General features: G+C 47.4%; 1 protein-coding gene across 1 annotated transcript in view; it reads left to right on the top strand.

Moving 5' to 3' along the window:
• LOC121660468 (RING finger and transmembrane domain-containing protein 2-like) overlaps positions 1-21,231 on the top strand; it is a gene marked incomplete at its 5' end in the record, with an annotated part of 21,997 nt that extends 766 nt beyond the window's left edge. The window contains 8 exons of the mRNA XM_042019830.1: positions 3-160; positions 616-692; positions 2,213-2,313; positions 4,407-4,560; positions 13,305-13,454; positions 16,656-16,721; positions 17,657-17,758; positions 18,656-21,231. Of these exons, the coding sequence (XP_041875764.1) occupies positions 3-160; positions 616-692; positions 2,213-2,313; positions 4,407-4,560; positions 13,305-13,454; positions 16,656-16,721; positions 17,657-17,758; positions 18,656-18,790 (943 nt within the window). The remainder of the gene's footprint in view (positions 1-2; positions 161-615; positions 693-2,212; positions 2,314-4,406; positions 4,561-13,304; positions 13,455-16,655; positions 16,722-17,656; positions 17,759-18,655) is intronic.
• Between the last annotated feature and the right edge of the window lie 1,444 nt (positions 21,232-22,675).

The following is a 22,675-nucleotide window of genomic DNA, read 5'->3' as shown; positions in this document are numbered from 1 at the left end:
GGGGGGGACCGGCACGGGCACGCTGAGGAGGGCACTGAGGAACAGGCTGGAACTCCAGCCCCAGCTCTTTCTGAGCTAAAAGCTGTGATTGGTTGGCTGCAGAAGGGACTTCCCTTCATCTTGATCCTCCTGGCTAAAGTTTGTTTCCAGCACAAGCTTGGTGAGCATCCATCCTTTTTGAACTGTGTTTAGAGAGTTTAGAGGAGGCTTTATCAGGCTGTGATGTCTGATACATTTATCCATGTGGCAGTGTCCAGATGGAGTCTAGCATGAAGGGAACATATTCAAATGCATGGGATAATGCATGTGATAAATTCACCCTACTTTCAGTCCAAGCTGTTTTCATCTGGGTCAGATCCATCTGTTTCCTGTGCGTACCAGTTCTGTTCCTTTTCCTGATTTCTCCTTGACGTTCCTGTGAGGCTGAGGATGTTACCAAGGCTTCTCCCTCAGAGCTCTCTCTAGGAGAGATGAGGAGAGCTTACACTGGTGATAGCAAAGATTTCTGTGTAGTGCAGAAGAGATCAGAGGGGTGAGGCTCTTGTCTTGCTGGCAGTTGTGAAATCAAGTCAAACAGCAGCAGCAGTTACACTCTGACAGAGCCTTTCCCTGCAGGAATTGCTGTGTGCATTGGCATGGCCAGCACCTTTGCCTACGCCAACTCCACTCTCCGAGAACAGGTTGCTTTGAAGGTGAGTTCAGCATTTTACCTTCTTATGTTCCCAGGAAACATTTTCCATGCACAAAATATCATCCGTGTTGACCCTTTAATTGCAGTGTAGGGCTGAGTGCATTTATTTGTGGACAGATCTGTCTTCTTCCTCTTCTCCCCATGGATGCTCTCCCACAGTTTCTCTCCTGCTTTTTTGTGAAAGTGTGGCATAGTCAAACAAACAGAGGACAGGTCAGGGATGTTGTAATCTGCATCTCCCTCTGCCTTTGTTTGGCAGTGCCTATTCCAGCACTTCTCTGCACCTTGGTTTCCCATTATGTACAGCAGAGATGCTGAAGCCTATTTGACTTGTTAATGATGAGATTTAACTTATTAGCATTTAGATAATGTTTTGAGATGTTCAGCTGAAAGATTTCGTAGATGTATTGCTTGCTAGTGGCTTTATAATGCTCTGTGCATAATATGCTTAGAATATAAAGAAACCAGCAGATCTTTTCAGGTCTTCTCACCTTCTGTGTCAGGAGAACAGTTCAACAGCACTAAAAGCACAAGGCTAGAATTGCTTTTTTGTTAAAATTACATGAGTTTCACAGGTGCATACTTGTATCTACCAGCAGCAGTGGAATCAATGTGATCCAATGCTGAATGAACAGATAAATGGCACAGTCCAGTAACAGATTGCTGTTGCCTTGCACTCTGCACCTCTGTCCTTCCAGCAGTGTGCCCCTTAATCTGCCTGCTTTAAATCTCATCTTAACAGTCCTGGCTGTTGAACAGCTAGAGACCTCCCTTCTTAGTAAATCAGCCCAGCAGAAAAATGGTGGATGTTTTCCTCTCAGGAATAAAATTTACTCCCCAAAACTTACTGAGGGCCGAGACGCAGGACAGTATCTTCTGCCATCCAGCTTCTGTCTGTAACATTCCATGTATTTTGAAATGCAAAATTTCCACTTCTTTTGACCTTTAATTATTTCGTCAATCAAAAATGCACGTTCCAAAATGCTTTAGGATAACACCCAGATGTGCTGCCTGTAGTGATGGGGTAGGTTTGATTTAGCTAAGCCTTCCACTGAGTGACTTTGGATCTATTTCTAAAACACCCCTTTGATCCTTTTGACCCCTTGAATTGTCACTCCAACCAGGTGACAGCTCAGAATTTAGGACAATATGTGGAATGGACTTTTTTTAATCTGCTTGTCATACTGCATTTTAAATATCAGAAGATTTTAGATGTCCCAAGAAAGATCCCAACTTTGAAGATGCATTCTGCAAGTAAGGCTGTTGTTTTCACCAGCTTATTTTAATTAATTTCTCTAAAGTTACCTCATTGAAAAGGTTAACTGAGTGAGAGGCATTTCTGCTTGTGTTTATATATGTCCTTACCTAGCAGACTACTTCTTAGTCCTGTGAGAATAAACTAATTACTGAACTCTTTGGTACATATTTGCATCCCCTGGGTTGGATTTTTCAGCAGTTGAAGGCTCAGCTCAAGTCTTGAGATTTCGAGTTGAAGTAACTCTGCTGCTTTTCCTTGCTCAGGAGAAGAGATCAGTGTTGGTTGTCTTCTGGATCCTGGCCTTTCTCACTGGAAACACCCTGTACTTGCTTTACACATTCAGCTCTCAGCAGCTTTACAACAGGTAGGCAAAATTTACGTTGTACAGGATGGAAGCAGGTGATAATTTCCAGGGAGGAGAAGAGGGAAACCCCCCTTTCCCCGCACTTTGGGAGGAAGTGTGTGTGCCTAAAGGATCTGCTGTCTTTGTTACATCTTTGTAATACCTTTCAGTGCAGGAAAAGAATGTGTGTGCCACTTTACCAGTGGCTTGTGCTCCTATCAATAAAGGGCATACGCAGTGTATAAATGGGCCAGAGTGTGATGATATCAAAACACGGTGGATCCTTTTCAAGAGGGACCTCTGAATTCCCATTTTGACCACTGCAACTGAACATAAAGTGCAGGTGTCAGAGGCAGATAAGGAATTGACCCACTGATTTTCCTCTTCCTATAATAGTCTATCAAGCTTTGAGTCTAGGTCAGGAAAAGAAATAGCAGTGTTTTACTCCAGTGTTCTCAGAGCTTGGAGGCACTTGGATCTGAGGTAGTTAAGATAGCCTTGCCTTTCAAATCCTGGCTAAATTAGTTCTCAAATACAGGAAGGTCTGTACGAATGGATTTGGTTCAGCACTGTCCCTGCTTATTATAAAGCAGATAGGAATAATGACAGATAGGAAGCAGAGAAAGGGGGAGAGCTGCAGGGCTTGAATGTGTGGGTCTGGATGGGAGGCCAAGCCATGGGATTCACTGTATGGAGCTTGTGGGAGGGAGTGGAAAGGAAGGAACAGGAATGGCAGAAAGGTGTGGAAGTGATATTTGTTTGCACCACAGGGTAACAGTGTGTCTCTAAGAAGGTGGTCAAGGTTAAAAGCATGAATGGGTCTAGTTTAAAATAAAGGCTAGATCGTCTAAAATAAAGGGGTTTTAGCAATTTGGGGCCATCCTACAGACAGTTTAGAGCATGGCTTGTGACCAGTGGACAGGCTGGGCCACACCTCCATGAAAAGCCCTGTTCCTGAGTGCTGCAGTGGTGTCATGCTCAGGGTGGTGGATCTCTTGCTTGCTGTGTGGGGACCTGGGACTGTTTACAACCCAGGCTTGTCAAATTAGAAATGGCTGCTTCAGTTTTGTTTCCTTCTGGCTTATTTTTCATTTCCTGATTTTTTTTTTCTTGTTTCTAGTGCACGAATAGTAGTAAAGTCTCTGATTCTGTTTCTGTTTTTAGGGTGTAATTTTACCTGTTGTGCTGTGCCAGTGTTGTGAGTATTTTAAATTCATGTTCAGGCTTTTCATGTTGGGTTGGTTACTTTACTTTGCTTTTTTTTTTCCTGTTTAGTTTTTGCTTTCTACCATGAGGCTTTAGCAGGTAGATACCCTGAAGGTGAATCCTGTTTTTTCAGCCTGAGAAGGGTCTTGTTCTCATTATTGCTCAAGTCAGTAGCTCCTGCACATTGCTGGATGAAATTCTGCTGTCCCAGATTCCACTTTTTTAAACAGCAAATGTTCAGCCCAGTAAATGACATTATGTAAGGGGCATCACTTTTTTGGACCGTTGGTTCAGGTAAGAGTATTAACAGAGCCCAGCTCTTGTTCTGCTTCAGGCAGTGGCCACTGTCAGAGCATGACACATGTGAAGTTCTGACCTTTCTGCTGTGTCTGGTACAGAGTTTCCTGTGTCACCACTTTGTTTCATGTCCACAAGTAGCTTTAGGGACTGTGCCCCTGTGGCAAACGAGCCTCAGAGGCTGTGGGGGTGTTCACTTCCCCAGGGAACCAGAACTGTTCTGAGCAGGACTTCCAGGACAAGCTTTTACACCCAGATCCCATGGAGCAAGCCTGTGCACTAAGGGCACTATCAGCACACCAGAGGCTCTGTTGCAGTGGGAAAGGCAGGTTATGGAGATTGCTGTCTTCCAAAGCAGACTTTATAGGTGTTTGGGTCCTGTTTTGTGATAGTGGGCAAACCTGCTGGCCTCAGTAGAAGTGGGCAAGAGCAAAGTCAAGAGGCCCACAGGAACCACAGGTCTAATTTGCGTGTCTTCCTCCTCTTGCCCTTGAGAACTTCCCTGAAGTTCGGGGGAGTTTCTAGGCTCTCTCTAGCCAGCAGTGGATACAAGAAGCTTGAGCAAGCTTCTCCTCAGTGGTATTTGAGCTGTGGTGCCTCGTGCCTTTCAGCCTTATATTCCTGAAACCCAGCCTGGACAGGCTGGACTTCTTCGACCTCATGTGGATCGTAGGCATCGCAGACTTTGTGCTGAAGTACCTCACCATTGCCCTGAAATGCCTCATCGTGGCCCTGCCCAAGATCATCCTCGCTGTCAAGTCAAAGGTAGGAGACTCTTCTTGATGCACAAACCTTTGTCTTTGATAATCTGATACCTTTACCACACATGTGCAGTGTGGAATCGGAGAATCGTGGAATGATTTGGGTTGGAAGGGTCCTTAATGACCACCCAGTTCCATCCCCTGCCATGGGCAGGGACACCTTCCACTGTCCCAGGTTGCTCCAAGCCCCGTCCAACCTGGCCTTGGGCACTGCCACGGATCCAGGGGCAGCCACAGCTGCTCTGGGCACCCTGTGCCAGTGCCAAATATGGATGGAATAATAAAAATATTAAAATCTCTCGATAAACCTTTGGCAGAAAGTCACCTGGGTATCGAAGTTTGGTTTTTGAGCTGTCACAGGCCTGAGCAAGGATTCGGTACTACCAGCAATGATTAAAGTCTAGAGAGGTGAGGTAGGAACTCTTTGAGGAGGAATTGGTTCTAGCAGCCAGATAACTGCTTCTCTTTTTGACCTTAAGTCCTGTCTTCTGAGTAATCTCTTTAAATTTGTATTTCTAAAGCAGGAACCTCTTCATGTCATGGGAAGAAATTGCAAGTATTTGTCTCTTTGACTTGCCACTTGGGTCAAAGAAGTGACTGGGTTAAACTGAAGCTACAGATGCCACAAAAGACAGCACCAGTTCTAACCATGGGTGAAGAAATACTTTAATTAAATGCTTCACATATTTAAATGTTCATGAAACCATATGTAGAATGGGTCTAACTTGAAACTTTCACACTACATTCTCTCTTAAAATACCTTTTGATATGTTTTTACTTTTACAGATGTCTCATGCTGCCTCTTCCTCCACTCCCATGTAGCATCCACATTTCAGTGGCAAATGTAGCAATGTGTATTATTTGCATTCAGTAAAGAAACTTTCTGGCAGCTGTTGGGATGAAAGGCACTCTATAGATGCAAGGTACCAGCATTAATTGCTGAAAGTCTCAGGCAGGGCACTTCAGGGGGTATCTAAACTGGGAATAGTTTTGCTTAGAAATGACATGGGTGGCAGGGGAGTTGAGCAGTTTGTTCCTGCACAGCAGGGCTATCTAAGGTGGTTATTAATTTATTTCTGGCAATTGTCCAGCTTTTTTTTTTTTTTCTTTCTTCTATTATTATTATTATTATATTTTGGGAGATTAATGTGCTGGGTCAGAGCATAATCCAGCCTGGGGAGGGAGGGAGAAGTGATGTGAATAGTCTTCCCAAGATAAATTGCAGTGTTGGAAAAGGTTCACAGCCTTTGCTTGCTTGTCTGAGAGCCATCCCAAGTACTCATTAATCCTTGTCGGGAGAGAAGAAAGAGAAGGGGTCTTTATTTGCAGCTCCAGTGAGAGGCTGGTAGGATCACATCTGTCAAGGGCCTATAATGACTCAGAGCACAGATGCTTCATTTTTAATACCTTTTTCTGGAGAGCAATGTGTCTCACTTTTTTTAAGCCCCTTTTTGTCTTCGGATGTTGTGGATGGTCTCACTGTCCCCTGACACCTGAGGCTGCTGTTACCCACCACTAGATCTGGATTTGGTTTTCTCCCCCACTCTGCACTGCAGCCATTAAGCCAGCCAGGGATGAAATCTGGTGTAACAAATTAAGCAAGATCAACCTGGGATGGGAGAGCTCCAGGAGAACCACAGGACACCGTGGAAATTGTAATTGGTAATCACATAGCTGAGCTCCTTCCCTGAGCCTGGCGACACAGCTGACTGCTGCAGGCCAGCACAGTGCCACGCAGATGAGGGGTTTTAAATGGAAGCTTTTGCTCAGTTAGAACACTTCTAGTGCAATTTAGGCACATGAACTTTGACCAAAATTTTTATCAAGTTTTTTGCTATCTGCTGTGTGAATACTTACCAGATACAAAGTTACTCTCTTCTTCCCAATGTCCTCCTAGTAGTATTTCTGCTTGAAGGCCAGCTTGGAGTTTATGACCTTCTGGGTGGCTGTCACTTAATGCTAACAGGCTGCTGGAGAAATAGGAATTTAACTCAGTAGAGCTAGATGTTTTCAAGATGTGTATTGATATGTAGTGAGAGGTTTTTGTGCCAATATAACTACTCAGAACAGCAGCCTCTTGCTCCCCTAACAGAGGGCCTGAAGTGGAGGTTGCTGTGCCCTGAGGGGTGGAGTTCAGCAGAGAGGGATTTAATCCTGAGCTCCCTTGCAGTCCCCTCTTGCTGGCAGTCAGCAGTAGATCCTAAAACTTGCCCATGGATGGGGTGTGGGGAACTTTAATCATCCTGCACTCAGCCTCTGAGCTGGCTCTTCAGAATTTCCTCATTTTGGAAGTTCAAAGGCACTTGCAAAGCTAGCCTGGCTTTTCCTGCTTCTCCTTGGGATTTTGGTCTTCTCTCAATACTGTGTGGTTTTTGTTTTTATTTATCAGTCTTCATATCCCCCCTCACTCTTGTCTGTAGACTGAACACCAACAATTTTTGGAGTCTTTTCTCAGAGATTGTTAATTCCAGATCTTACTATCCTCTTCTGGACTGTCTTCATTCCCTCCCTGTTTTCCAGACCATTTCTCCAGTCTGTCAAGATGAATTTGGAATATAATCTTTCTTTTGGGTGTGTTTACAGCCTTTCCCAGTTTAGTGTCAGCTGTACATTACTCTGTTCCATCAAGATCATTAATGAAAATAGTGAATAGCACTAAGCTCTGCTTACATCAGTAAGATGCATCTTTTCATATTGAAAGTAAACACATGAAAAATCTGGGTTAGAACATTCAGTTCTCCCCATCCAAAGCACCTGGGTCATGCATTCCTAGTATGAAAAGGAAGGGCAACTTTTGGTCCAAGATGACATTTGGATCAATGCAGGGAAGGAAGAGCTTGGGAACTGGAGAGAAAAGCAGGAAGATGAAGGTAACCCCAGCATCAGACTGACCTCACAGCTCTGGAGCCTGTGGAGTTTCCAGGAGAAGGATCATACCTGTGACTGGAGGTGCCCCTCCCTCCCTCTCCCGAGCTGTGCCAGGCACATCGAGCTGGGTACAAGTTTCAGTAACAGCTGAGCTCATCATTCCTTTGGAAGGGGGGGCTTGGCTCCCACCCTGCATGCTGAAGGCTCTCCATTAAAAAAGGCAAATAAGATCATTTGGTTCAATATTAAATGAATTAAAGTAAATTAAACTGCAGGAGCCATGTGGCCTGCAGAGGCTTCCATTGTTGTACACACATCAATGGCAGCTTTTCATTTTCACTGCTAAGGAATGACAGCTTGAGGGGGGTGGAATTCAAAATAAGGAAATAAATAATAAAAAAGACACAGTTGCCAAAGATTTCACTTAGGAAATCCCAGGTGCCTGCAAGTCTTCCATCCCCTCCTCATGTTGTTGTCAGCAATCTGGGCTGGAGAAGTGAGTGAAACATGGGGGGAGGAAGAAAGAAAACCAAACCAAAAAGAACTGTCTGTTATCCCAAGTTCTTTGATATTTGTATCCCTATCTCTATAGGGGACAAAGATACCAAGGACGTTTTGATACATAAGAAAGGCCCTAAGAAGGAATTTTCTCTGCATGCTCAATACAGGTGTGCAGCCAAGTTACAGGGGACTGCGTTTCCAGGAGAGTGAAAATGCAGGAGAACGCTGACATTGGCCCCTCACTGCAGCTCTGAAAATATTTGCTTGGTTGTTTTTTTCAGTTGATTGTTTTATTAGTGCTTTTTATTTTCAAAGTACTATCTCATCAAGTCTGGTCAGAGAAAACTTGGCCTGGATGTGGCAGCAATTGCAAATTCTGCACTTGGACCTTGGACCAAAAACCTTCTTCAGGAGCACATCATGTTTCCTGCCATAGATGGGTACAGCTCTGCCATGGAACCTGGCACATTAATTTCCAAATTCCTTCTGAAGCTGCACCTTTTTTTTTTTTTTTGTCCTAGGGGGGAAAAAAAAAAGGCTCTTGGAGCATTTGAGTCCTCTAAATATACAGAAGCAGTAAAAAACGCACTGGGAACTGGCACATAGATGATGTTTAATAAAAAATAGTCAGGCAAAGATGTTCCCGGTCCTTGGCTGTGCAATATGGAAGTTATTCCTGCTCTTCCCTCACAGTGTGGCTGAAGTGGTGTTCCCAGACAGGTGACAGCCCATCCTCTCATTCCCCTCTCCTCTCTGACCTTGGATCCTCTTTGGGGGAGCTCGCTCACAAACGCATTCACTCTTCATGGACAGCAGTCTGAGCTTGGATCCTCTTGAGCCATGGGAACTCCAGGATGTTCTGCAAGGACTTTTCCCTGCTGCAGTCTGGGACTGATGTGCTGTCCCAGAGTCAGAAGTGTGGGATTTATTATTTACAAAATTGAAAAACTAACTGAAGCATAAGAGCAGGTACTGAGGAGTGGAGACTCCTCTGTCCCCCTCCCTCAACATGCTTTGCAAGTCACTGCTACTGAACTTTAAACAACTCATTGCACTTAAGTGCTTTCCCAGTTTAACTTTCCAGTTTAAGATATGAAAGATGTTATTTTCAAAAGTGTTGTGTGCTAACTAAAATTCTCATTTTCCCCTCTAGTCCCACCTTGACATTACTCCTCATTAGTCCTGCATGGATTTTCACCAGCATCCTCCGTGCCACAATGCTGTTTACTGCTCCTATCCAACACTTTATCTATTGGCACCATGACCTGGAATCTCAGCAGAGCCTGCTCTCCTCTGATCCAAATTGCCAGCAGGTCTCCAAAGTTTTTTTGAGCATCTCCCTGTTTCAGAATATGCCCTAATGCTGCTGGCACCAGAGCAAGTGAGACTTGGAGCTTCCCTTGAGTGCTAATCACACCTTGCAGTTGCCTCATTGCAACTTCTCTCACTTGCCTTGCATCCCCCATTCTAATTTCGCTGTGTCAATCCTTGCTGTGCCTCTCTGTTTCCTTGTGGGGAGGCACACATGCACTGAGGCAAAGCCTTATGTCAAAAGAGGCTGCACAGTGAAGGCTCAGCGAGGCTCTGGGGGAATTAGCATTGCTGCTGCAATGTGCCCCCTTTGCTGTGTCTAGGTTGGGATTCAATTTTTAATTATACTGTTCCACATTATTTTTCTGTGAGACTTCTTCCCTCCATCACCACACCCCAAGGATGAAGGTGAAAGACTGAAAGAAGCTGTTGCAGCAACTGGGAAGTTTATAGGAAACAAAGAAACTGCTGTAAGAACATTCTACAAGTTCAAGTTGAATGCTACACTGGAGAATTAAATCCTGTCCTTTGCCAAATAATTCCTGTGTGATCCTAGAAAAGTAGGTAGAGCTGCAAAATGAAGTCAGTGGTTCAGCTTTTAATGGTAATGTGATCTATAAAATGAAGGGCTTTATAAAAAGTCTGATCCCAGACATCTGAGCTTGGACACCAAAACAGCCTTACCTTGACCTTTGTCTTTCTGTGTCTCAGGTTCTTATTTAGAAACTGCAGAGAAAAGCTGTCCCTGAGGTCAGCCAGCAACGTGAAAATAAGGGGGTTTTAAAAGTGTTTTCTGTAGTGCTGATGTTGTAAAGGGACTGAAGAAATTTTAGAAATGTGCTCCTCTGAGCAGAGCTCAAATGGCAAGAAGGGATCAGATGCAGATCTGCCATCAAGTAGTGAGGATATAACAAAATACCAAGAAGTTACATGCTCAGTGTGCAAAAATAGGCAGTGCATTACAGACTGAAATACTGCATGAATGGAAGGAAGAGTGCAATTGTATGAAAATGCTGAATTCTCCTCTTTCAAAATAAGTGCTTGATTTGAAGTATAAAAACAGTCTTTGTATGTGGTGAAGGAGGTGCAGAAAAATGGAGGGTTATACACAAGTCATCGACTTGCTTTTTTAACTGAGCATTGAAAAAAAGGAATCAAAATTTCACCATGTGGTATCTGAGGCTCATCAGCAGAGCTGCTAAAATTAGATCCCAGCACAGCCCTTCCCCACGTGTGCTAATGAAGTGTTTGATACCAGCAGTAGCAGCAGCAGCTCTCACAGAACTCACTCGGAGGAAGCAGGGCCAGCACTGCCCTTCTCCCTTCTTGGTCAGGTTTAACCCTTGGTGAGAGCAGAGCTTTTCTTCTGTTACCTAACTTACCCTAATTAGGAGCCATAATTTCAGGTAATATCCTATTTAATCTCTGCAGTTCTGGCTCGTGCACAGTCCAGTCCTGCACTGGGGCTGGCTCACAGGCTCGCCAGAAAGATTTTGCTGATCTTAGAGAGCTGTTCAATCTCTCTACAGTGCATTCCAGAAAAAATTCCCAGATTTACATGGATTTTTATGACATGGGAAAAGTCACCTAACAGAGACAGGTCTTGCCTTATTTCAAGCTGTTGTGCCAAGTCAGATGCACAGGAGAAATAATTATATTTGTGCTTCATATAACATGCAGTGCTAATCTTGAAGAAAAAAAAAGCCAGTATATTTTAGCTGATTTTTTCAGACAAAATGCAGCTTGAGACAAAGATTTTACTTTGAAAAATGTAACCTAGATAGCCAAGAGATAACAAAGCTGAGAAGTGGCAGACAGGTATGTTGAGTGTGCTTACCCCTGATGGGTGCTGTCTGCAGTAAGTTGCTGCTATCAGAAATCTGCATTTTGCTGCTGAAATTGTAGGGAACAGTCCTCATTTTCCAAGCCTCTGGCTCAGAAGGAGGGCCTCACTTCTGCAGCAGCTCTTTGTAGAATTATTTTGGATTTTCTGGCACTTTTCCTAGTTTAACGAAGGGGCTGGTGTGGTGCACTGAGATGCCTAACAAGACTTAGAACTTTCTAGTTCTCTTCAAGTGATGCTCAGCTGCCCTTGCATTCCTCTCTCCCAGCTGGAATCACTCTAAACTTATCAACATTTAATAGTCAGGTGGGTGCTGTTAAGGGGCTGCATGGAGGGATGCATCCTTTAAAACTTAACTTCACTCTTGGGAGGCTGTGACCAAGTTTCTACCTGCTAAAACATCCTGGTACCCTGCAGTTACCACTGCAAACTGAAGACTTGCCTTAGAGAAGGGGATTCTGAAAGCTGTGGGGAGGCTGGAGAAGTTGTGGTTAGATGCTGAAGTTTATCACTTGCTGCCACTTGCCACCTCCACAGCCTGTCTGTGCTCTGGGGCTGCCTTGGACCCAGCTTTCCTGACATCTCGCTGTGGACTCGGGTGGTTTAGTGCCTCAGAACTTGTGTTGTAGAAGAATTCCAGCCTTGATGCCTGAGGTGCTGGATGCAGCAGCTCTGTCTGATGCAATGGGAGAGCAAGCAGTGACCTGTCCCAGCCCAGCTGCTGGGGAAGCAGGGATCAATGAAGGATGGTGGGTGAGAGGAACGAGCTGGAGACAGCAAAGTTTGCTGCCTTTTGCTTGCTGGGAGCTTTCATCAGAGCCGTGTGGAGGGACACGGTGACAGCGTTGTCATTTCTGCCACAGGAGCTCCCGAAATAAACGATGATTGCATCGAAGCACGAGGCTGGAGAGAGACCTCTGTGCTAATTTAATAAATTGCTCGCATTTAGGACCCCAGATTGTTGTTGTTACGCGTTTGCTCTGCGATGCCACCTGGGATTAGTGCGGAGGAGGGGATGGGCAGAGCAGGAAAGCAGCCCGGGTCCGTTAGCAACCGCTGGTGTGACCTCACTCGTGTCCCGGGGGATATGAGATCATGAGCGTGCCAGAGCTCTCCGAAGGATTCGATTTGTTGGGAGCAGCAGGATGGCCTGCGAGTGATCTCATCCCGAGCCCCCGGGGAAGGGCGCTGGCTGTTGCCAGCCCGGCTGCGAGGACTTAATCCCCATCCCCACCTCACCAATTAGTGATTGGCCTGCGATGACATCACTGATGACAAAGCTAACTGGGACAACACAGCAAAATTCCAGGGGAATTTCCCCTTCTCCAGGAGCTTAGCAAATAAAAGGATTTTGACAGGACAAACCCAAATCTTTCAGTCCAGATAATGTCATTGCAGATTAAACATCCTTCTGGGCTCAGTTTGCCACCAGCTGTCCCTGTAAACAGCGTGGGACAGAACAAACCCTCGATAGGGCTGGGGGTGGCCCTAAATTAGACACTTTTATTCAGGTTCTGGTGAAGGCTGACAAAGGATGTTGCCCATTCTTTGAGTCTCTTTTGAGAGAGAAGATTTCAGCCAGCACACTTCCCCCTCCCCACCTTTCCTTCCTTGAGGTCTTCAGGAAGATTCGGTCTCTTCAAGTTTTAAATGCCCCAAGGGTTTAATTTTCAGCACCAGTCTTTATCTGTGCACTGCCCAAGAGCCAACGCACGCCTGAGTGGAAGGGCAGGGATGCTGGCAAACGTAATTAATTTGATTCTTTGGGATTACCTAAAAAGTTGTCAGGAAGACTGGGGTCACTTTCCATTTAATCCCTGTACTTTCAGAAGGGGTGTAAGGTCAAAGACATCGAACTTGCTTTCCTTTTCTCACAAATAATGACGTCTACAATTTACATCATATTAATCCCATATTAACCTTTGCTTTTCTGCAGCATTGTCCAGATACACAATTTATTGCCTGTCCATAACCCACTGCAAAGTTTAAAATTCCAGAATGCAGCATAGCTGTGTCAGTGACAGAGCCCTATGGAGGAATGAAGGGATATTTATCCTTTCTAGGCACAGAGTTCAGTGGCTGCAGAGAAAGCTGCATCTCATGAATATGGTCTCTGCACCATTTAACAGTGCAGTGATCAGTGAACACCAGCCCTGCACAAATTAAATGTTCTCCTTTTGACTTGCTGATAATAATCATGCCTCACTTGCCTGGTTGTCTTGCAGGGAAAGTTTTATTTGATTATTGAGGAGCTGAGCCAGCTGTTCCGCTCCCTTGTCCCCATCCAGCTGTGGTACAAATACATCATGGGAGATGATCCATCCAGCAGCTACTTCCTGGGCGGAATCCTGATCATCATGTACAGCCTCTGCAAGGTGAGCACTGCCGCATTAACAACCCCTGGGGAGTGTGGCAGGAGCAGGGCAAGCAGCACAGCTGAAGGGGACAAACGCACCTTTGGGTTGTGGCTGTCCCTGCCCAGGAAACTGCAGCAGCTGAGGGCCCCACGTGCTACAGCCAAAGGCATTTTGCTGTCCCAGCATGTGGGCATTGCTGAGCTGGGGGAGGATCTGAGGCTGCTCACCAGTGTTGCATCAGACTCATGAAGTCATTGCTGCTCCGTTAATCCCTTTCTGCAAAGGCTGCAGGAGAAGGGGAGCTGGCCTTGGGGGAGCAGTGCTGGCAGAGGTGTTGGCTGGCTCCAGATGTCACACAAAGGCAGGCTGCAGACAGTTACATGTTTGTCTCTAAGCTTTCCTCTGCCACTCACAGCTCTGAGTGCAGCAGAGAGAGGGACATCCAAGTCCTGCCTGGATAAAACAGGCAGCTCTGCCCCATTCTAGGTCCTGGTCTGGCTGATACAAGTGATGGACAGGTTAATGTTCCCCCAAAAATAAGAATGTTGAGAGCATAGAGTCTGTACAGTTGTAAACGAGTAGGTGTGATTTAATCAGAACAGTGCCAGGTCTGAGGTCTAGAAATAGTTACATTTCTACTGCTGTGGTGTCCATCCCTCTGAGAAAGGCCAGGCTTGCTCCATCCCAGATACCTGTCTGTGCCTGTGGCTCTGCAGGAGCAGACTGGAAAATAAAGAATAGATAATATATCCAAGCTGGAAGCAGCTCAGAGGAGCAGAGTAATGCTAAATTATAGTGTAGCTCTGTATTGTATGGAAATAGGGTCATGCAACCCCTCCTGTCGAGGACTTTACAGTTCTTCTGAGCAAATTAGGCAGAGGAGGTCATGGCCAGTGAAGTGATTTGGTCACAGCAGGTCTGAGACCAAGCCAGGAGCAGAGCAAACAGTGCCAGAACAGGAGTACGTGAGGCCAGTGCAGCACTCCCCTCCATCCTCAGCTCTTTCCTGCTCTTCTCTCCGTGCTGTGGGAGAGCATTGTTGGCTCTTTCAGAGGTGGCATTGCCTGGACCCACGGTGGTATCCAGCCCTTCCCTGCCCTTCTGGCTTGGCAGCTCAGGCATGCAGACCACAGACATACAAGAGCAAATTTCTCGTGACCTTTCTTGTGTCCCTGCTTGCAAAAATAACACCTGGAAAAGGGATGCAGTTCCACATGCCATTTCTACACCTGGAGAAGCCCTCAGAGGGGGAAGATGCTGGTGGGGACTTCTGCTCCTTGGAGCAAGGGAAGCCAAGCTCAAAACTACAGCTGACAGGGCAAGGGCCTCCCCAGCCAGGGTCAGACACAGTCTGACAACTGCAGGGCAGAGCCCCAGCAATGAGGCAGGCTCAGGGTGAGGAGTCACTCCAGGTGCTGGGGTGGCCAGAGCAGTGGGGTCTGGAGCAAGGCACAGCCAAACTGGACACCAGTACTTTCAGAGCCCAGCTCAACCATGAGCTGAGACTTCCAGGGCTGAGCTTAAATAGAGCTGCTGGGCCCAGGAGTTGGCTGTGGGAGGAGAGCCCAGGTGAGGCTCCTCAGGCCCTGGCACAGGTGGGAGCAGTTCCTTAGGGGTTAACTTGATGTTTCTGTCCTGTGAAGCCTTTATAGGGAGTGTCAGGGTGATCTAGATTGGAAAAGCAGCTTCATTTTGGACAGTTTGTGTCCAGGTTAGGTTTAGCCCTCTGCACACCAAGACTTCACTTGGAAGCGAGAGGAAAGGGGGAGCACCCTCTCCCAGTGCAGAGTGTGGAGCACTGGGTGTGCCCATCCCATTTACAGTCACCAGAGCTACAGCTCCAATTCCTTGCCTGAGATACTGAAAATATCCCCAGAGGAGTCCACATTAGCAAAGCCACAAACCACATTAGAAAAACCACAGAAGCCAATTTGGCACTGAGAGCTTCTGTGCTCCTGGAAGAAATCCAGGGCTCGGCTGAGGCTGTGTCCCCTTCCCCTGCACAAAGGGCAGGAGCACTTCCAAGAGGTTGCATGGAGCTGCTGGGAGCTGTGGTGATGGTTCCACATGGACTGTGTAGCCATGAACCTCCGGTTTTGGAGGAGAAGTCCCAGGTGTTCACAAGTAGAGCATCCAGGTTGTGTTTTTTCCCTGTCCTGAGCAGAAGCACTCCCTGTGAGTAACGCAGTTGTAAAATAATGGCTGGTGTAGCAAAAGGCAGGGCATGGGCAAGAAATGGGTGTTGGACCTCTGAAACATGCAGAGGGAAAGAAATGAGAGGGGAATATGGGCTGGGAGAGAGGAGACATTGGAGCAAAGGCATTGGAGTCACACTGTAAGCAAAGCAACCAGGAAAATCTGGGAATTGCACTGTGGAAAAGGGCTGATCCCCATCCTTGTCAGGTGATGGAACGTCTGAGGCAGTGGGCAGCCTCACGTGGTGGCTGCTGAGTGGAAGCATTACTGGAAGGACCCTGGGAGCCCTCTCTGTGCTGACTGGAAGCATTATTGGTGCCTTCATTTGCTTCCACATCCATTGCAGGATGATCTCATTGGCATTCCCTGCAGTGAGCCCACTTAATCACCAAAAATCATAAACAACAGAAAGCCAACTGCAGCTCTCTGTGCCTTTGCAGTGCTGCTCCAGCTCTGCACCTGCAGCATCACAGCCTCCCCTGCCCTCAGGTGACAGACAAAGCTCCTGCTGGGCCAGCAGCCCCAGCTGATGCAGGGCTGTTCCTTGCACTGGTACTTTCCACATCTTGTTTAGTTCAGTGTCTTTCCCTGTGCTCTGCCAGCAGATAAGGGAAGATAAAGACGATGGAGTGGATTAGGTTGCCAAACTGTTTTCCCCTGGTTTTTTTACCTTTCTGCTTTCCCGTTCCCTCCTCTTTCCTATGGGAACGGGTCCATCTTAGCCCTTCCCTACTCAGTGGGGTGGACAATTGTCCCCAGCACAGCCTGGTGCCAGCCTCTCTTTGTGTCCTGTAAAGTCCCCAGTTTGCAGTCAGCTGCTCCCAAAGCTTTTCTGGCCACCCTTCCCCAGTGTCAATTCCCATTTACTACATATTTCATGATCACCATGAAATCTTTTTTGGCACAATTGTTACTTTTTTCCCTCTGAGTATCCATTTGGAGAGAGTTTGCCGAGTTTCTGGACTCACACCCGCACACAGAGGTTTTGTGAAAATGATCTAAAATGGGATGTCTTTTTTGCAGTCTTTTGACATTTGTGGCCGTGTGGGAAGTGTCAGGAAGGCACTGAAGGTCCTTTGCACCCCCCAGGTAAGGAGTTAAATGGAGAGGAGCAGTCTCAGGGGTGGAACCTTGTCCCTGCTGGATGATAAAATTGAAACTTGCTCCGTGTATCAGGACTACAGAGTGAAAACAAAGCTGCTCCATGGCTGGACAAGCTGGGGGCTCCTGGAAGGGATGTCAGGAACCTTTTCTGACATCTGCCCTGCCCCAGCTGTGGTGAGAAATTGTTCCTGTTCTGTCTGATTGGAAGCTCTGTGTAACAGGGATTAATCCAACTGCAAGGAGCTAACAAAACTTTGTAGTGCCAAGTGTGGGAAGGACTTTGTGGCGCCTGGTGTGCAGTGCCGTTGACACACGAATTATCCCAGGCACTGCATTCCACAGGGCTGATATTTAGATCTGCTGCCGTGACTTACATTTTAAAAGGGTAAAATCAAAGACTGTAGAGGAAAAGAACCTCATCAAAGTTTGCTGGAGCTTATCTTGCTTATTCCCTGGGCTTGGGCTGGTCATTTTCCCTCAGCAGGTTTCTCTTTCCCCTAAATCTGTTACAGTGAGAAAAGCAATATTTACCTCCCCTGTATCTAAAGAGAAAGTGGGCAGCCTGTGGGTGCTGCTGCTGTTACTCTTTCTTCTATTGTCTACTCACTAATAATAATACCTCCCCCCATCTAAACACCCCTGCAAATGATGCTGAATTAATGCTCTCAGCTCCCTGTTGAGCTCATTAAATTCCGTTATCCTTGCTGTGCGAGTGGAGGCCCTAAAAGATGTAGTCAGCTCGAGGGGAAAAGCAAACAGGGAGCACAGAGCTCCAGACTCCCCCTGTGCCCCTTCCCCAAAGAGCGACACGACTCCGGTGTCCTTGTGGGGAGTCTGGGGGTGAAGAGCAGTGTCTCTGTGCACATTTACCCTTCCAATCCTTTGACGTGGGTTTTTTTTTCCCCTCCTCTCCCTGACAGACCTATGGAGTCCGTGCCACCAGCCAGCAGTGCAGTGAGGCAGGAGACATCTGTGCCATTTGCCAGGCAGAGTTCAGGGAACCTCTGATCCTTATGTGCCAGGTAAGACCCCAAAACTCCCCTGCTGGCATTCCTTCAGTGAACTCCTGCAGTGGGGAGAGGCACAGCCAGCCTGGGAACTTGTGAAGTCATTTGCTGGGTCTTGATCCAGCTCCTGGTGGATATTTATTGCCCTGGATAACCCCTGGATCATGGCAGCTGAGCCACTCTTGGGGTGACTGTGGCTGTGGGATGGACAGAGCCTTGTGGGGCAGGGACTGGAATGGGCAGTGCAGATCCTGGGTCTAGAGTGAGCAGAGTTTTACTTGCCCCTTGGGGAGGCTGGGTAGCTTTAATACTCCCTTTTGATAACAGGGTTATCAAATTAAAGCCGTCCTGTGCATCAAAGGTGCCTCTTAGCCCGTGAACATCTGTACAGATGTTTCCGAGCTGGAAGGCCCAGAGAAGCTGCTTTGGGATCTGCTTGGCAGAGCTGGGATTCTGAGGAGTGACTTCACATGTGTGGAGGAGTTCTCAGCTTCTCACAGCTCCTCATGTTCCCTCCTTGCCCTTTTCCTGTCCTTCCAGTCTGGGACTGCATGGTGTGTGCTGGAGAGAATCCGGGGAGGGGTCAGTGCAGAAATGAGAGGAGGAGATAAGGGGTGAAAACTGACATTTGTGGAAAAGGGGAAACTGGGAGCAGAATAAAGCAAATGCAAGGAGCAGGGGGAAGAGAGGAGTTGTTGGAGCTCAGTAAAGACTTCAATAACTCAGGGAACTGAGGATGGAAATGTGGTAGAGGAAACCCTGTCAGCCCAGGTGTTGTAGGCCTTTGGAGTGTTTCTTTCTAGTGCTATTATTACAAACCAGCAATAAACCATCAGCTTTGGCAAACTGGGGGTTGTGTCCCACGTCCTGTGGCTCCCTCCCTGCTGCTGCTGACAGTCCCTCTGTCCCCAGCACGTGTTCTGTGAGGAGTGCCTGTGCCTGTGGTTCGACCGGGAGAAGACGTGTCCCCTGTGCCGCTCGGTCACCGTGGAGACCCTGCGCTGCTGGAAGGACGGCACCACCTCTGCCCACTTCCAGGTGTACTGACAGCAGGACAGCTCACCAGGGCACAGAGCAGGAACAGCTGGAAAACCCCAGGATCCTGTGCCCCTGTTTAGTCGCTTGTGGTTTTGTTTCAATCTTTCTTCCAGCTCTGAGCCAACAGAACAATTGTGACTGGCCAGAAACTTTACCCTCAAAGGCAGGGAAGGTGTGGGTTGTGTTATGGCAAACTCCAGGACGTTTCTGGAGCTTACATGGTTATAAAGTGTTTGGGATGTTTCCTATTTGCCTGTCCTTTTAGTATGGACAAACACTGCGTGTCCAGGGCAGGGGAGCTGTGACTGCACGTGCTGAACTGGCTGAGGAGCTTCACTTTACCTGGCCCTGCATTCCCTGAATCCATAACTTTACAGAATTACACAGCACCTCTGAGAACTCTTCCCAAGCAGTGCTTCAGAACCTCATGTCCAAAGTTTCAGTTGGAGAACTGTCATTTCCCAGCTGTTTTTCCAATTGATTCCACAAATGGCACATGCTGTCACCTTAAGAAAATCACAGGGAACTTGGGAAGGACCACACCAGTGAAGCTGGAAATGACACTTCCTTTCCCTGGGAATGTTTTTCCTCTTTAATTTTCATGATGAGACTCCTGATTTCCCAGTCTCTGGGGAGAGCAGCGGAAGGTTAAACTCAAGTTGGGTTTGTCTGCGTGGAAATCCAGCTCCTGACCAAGAGCATTTCACAAACTTAGGGTCTCTGCCCTGTGCTCCTCAGCCAGGACCTGCCTCGGTTCTCCAGGGAAAACCAGAACCTTGAGCTTCAGCAGGAGCTCCTGGAGGAGGGAGGTCCCTGACGGGAATTAACCCCGTCCCTGTGGCCGAGGTCTCTGCTGAGGTTCTCCAGCAGCACAAGCCCTCAGAAGGAGCTGCTGTTTGTTCTGGAGCTTTCCTGTCCCCAGACGACCTCTGCTCCCACCCCTTTGGAACAGCAGCATCTTCCCAGCTCATTGCCATGGAAATGGCTCAAGGTGACAGCCCCACCTGAGCCATCAGCGGGAAGAGGTTCCTGGGGGAATGAGGCTGAGTCTGTGCTGATGGGAACTCCACAGGGGAAGGATTAAAGCAAACGGGAGCTGATGGGAACAGGATTAAGGCTCCACATTTCTTTGGAAATACCAGTTCAGTGTGGCTGAGGAGGAATGGTGAGAGGCAGAGCATGAGCTGGGGAAAATCCAAATCTGGCTTGGGAGGTTCAGGGAAGCAGAGGAGGAAAAGCTTTACTTTCCAAAACAAAGCGATGTCAAATCCTTGTCAAATGCATCCTGTGGAAGTGGAGAACTAAGCCAAGGAATCTCATTGCTCTCTGCAATGGGAATAGCTTCCCTCATCTTTGGGATGGGGGAGAGAGTTCAGAAAGGCAGAAAGCAAGGTTTTCATTGGGCATAAAAATATGATGTGTGATAGCCTGGGATATGCACCAGGAAAAGGGGAAATGAGGATTCCATGGGCAGGGAGTTTCTGAAAGGCTTCAGTGTCACTTTGCAGTGCCAATGAACCAAGGATTTGTGTTCCTGCTTTCAAACTGTTTGAAAAGCTACTTCTCATTCTGAATTTTTTTCCAAAATGCTCCTGGAAAATGTGTTTGGAGAGTGTAGGAAAAGGTCAGTAGGAGCCCAGCTCTACAGAGAGCGTGGGATACACTGCTTCAGAATCGGTGCTTTATTTGGTGATAAGGCAGGAAACCAAAGGGAAAGGTTGGGTTTGCATTCTTAAAGTTTTGGGGTTTTTTGGGAGGATGGTCCTACCTTCTCCTGGAACATGACACTTGGACCAGAAAACATCCCAGGGGAACTTCCATTCCAGTGACAGCTGCTGGGAGCCTGTTGATTTCCATGGGAAAGCAGGGAAGGCTGGGGAAGGAAGTTCCTCTGAGAGAGGAAATAAAACTCGGAGCCTTTTTTTGCCATTGAACAGTTATTTTTCTTTTTTTTTAATAAATTCCTTATAAATATGTACAAAGAGTCTCAGCATATGAAATTCCTTTTACAAAAGAGAGAAGCCCCATCCAGCCAGGACCAGGAGCCTCCTGGAGCTCCAGGAACTCCAAGCACAGGCCCTGCCCTTGCTTTGGTGAGGGGGAAACCTGCACAGTGACCCTGCTGGAGTTAATCCCAGTGGTACTGGATCAGCAAAATGCCAGGAACTGGGCATCCCCTGCCTGCCATTCCCTTAGCAACGCCCCGGGAGAGACTGGGGAATTCGCAGTGGCCTCAGGACTAACGAGGACAAACGGGGAGGGTTTTGTGATAAGCTGTGGTGAATGACTGGAAAAGGGGTGCTGTAAAAACCCAGGGAATTAAATCCCACTGCAGCTGGGTTTGCTCTGCTTGGTGCCACCTGTAACTACTGATGGAGTAACTAATAAAGGTGTAACTAGTAAAGGTGTAACTAATAAAGGTGTAAGTAATAACGGCCATTTAATCCTCAGATGCTTTCAGTGAATATTTATCAAGCTCCAAAGTCACTCCCTGTAAATATTAAAAACCTTGGGAAATTCAAGCACTCCAGTAATTTCCACGGGGTGGACACTGAAGTCACATCAAAATTCACTCCTGTACTCAAATATTGTCAGGGAAAAATATTCACCTGTTTGTATTCTGTGGTGTAGAAACCCAAGGCAGGAGCAGCAGGTGAGGATCCCTCCCCTCCTCTCAGACTGCCTGGGCCTAAGGGAGCCCAATTCCCATGGTATTTACAGTTCCCTCAGCCCCTGGATCTGGAATTGGCATGGCCAGAGTCTCCTCACCGGTTGTGATGAGATGGAAAGTTCAGCTCACACACAGCAAAGTTACACAAGAATGAGGCTGAGTTTGATGCCTGGATTGAAAATCAAATTTGCTGGGAGCAAACTGGCTCCAAGGAAAGTTGTGAACCTGCTGGGGAGCTGGGATACAGCCAGGAGGGCTGGACAGGGACAACAGTGTGTGTCCAGGGTTTGATGTGGAGCCTCAAGTTCTGTTCTATACATCCCAGGCTCCTGTTGAGATCAGGGACAGATGCTGTGTAGGAGAATTGAGTATTAAGGCAGATGTGCTATCCTGTCCTCATCAGGGCCATTTTCACAGGGCAGTGCAGTTTTCCAGCTGGGAAGTGCCTCATTCCATGCTGTCTGTGGACAGACACTGCACCAGTTTAACCAGTTCAGTATGTGATGAATTTCAATAGCAGGAACTGCTTCTGCTCACGCTGAGGGTTTAAAACCTTTATAACTTCACTGTGATACGGAAACAAAAACGCACAAATCAGATGAAATTGAGTCAAGGAGTGTTTGGGATTTAAGGGAACTGCTTTAGCGATGGGCTTGGCTCAAAGAGGAATTCCTGCCTCCCTGCTCTGAAGCAGGAGCGGGATGGGATTCTCACCCCTCCCCACTGGCAGCTCCCTGGTTTGGGTGATTTGCTGGATGTTTGCCTTGGGTGCTGCCCTTCCTGGGCACACCGGGGTGTGTGGCAGGAGGCCTGGTCCCATTCCACGCTTCTTTACCTGTGGAAAATAATTCTAAGGGGGAAGAGGGAGGAATGTGGAGCTCATGGGCCAAACCCTGCCCTGGTGTAACCCAGGAGTCGCTGGTGCAGCCCAGAGTTCACCTGGCCAAAGGAGCTGTGTGAGCAGGTGGCAGGGGAGCTGATCAGCAGCCCACACCAGGCTGCTTTTACCTTGGAATATGGAATTCCAGGTTGTGCTGGGAGCTGTCTCGGCAGAGAACTGCTTTAAAAATTCATGAAGACTTCCCTGCCAGCTGTGCTGTGCGCAGACCATGAGCTCATAACTGCGCTCTCCTCGCTGCTGAAACCTGAGAGGGCTCTGTTTTCCCGTCTGGAGAGCACTCCCCAGCCTTCCCAGCTGACCAAACCCAGGGATTGCTTGGCTG

The sequence above is a fragment of the Corvus kubaryi genome, unplaced genomic scaffold, assembly GCF_017639235.1.
Source record: "Corvus kubaryi isolate FWS band 111438036 unplaced genomic scaffold, C.kubaryi_AGA036_p1.0 36169, whole genome shotgun sequence".
Taxonomy (NCBI): Eukaryota; Metazoa; Chordata; class Aves; order Passeriformes; family Corvidae; genus Corvus; species Corvus kubaryi.
The sequence above is the reverse complement of the archived record's forward strand: the minus strand, read 5'-3'. Positions and strand labels throughout refer to the sequence as shown.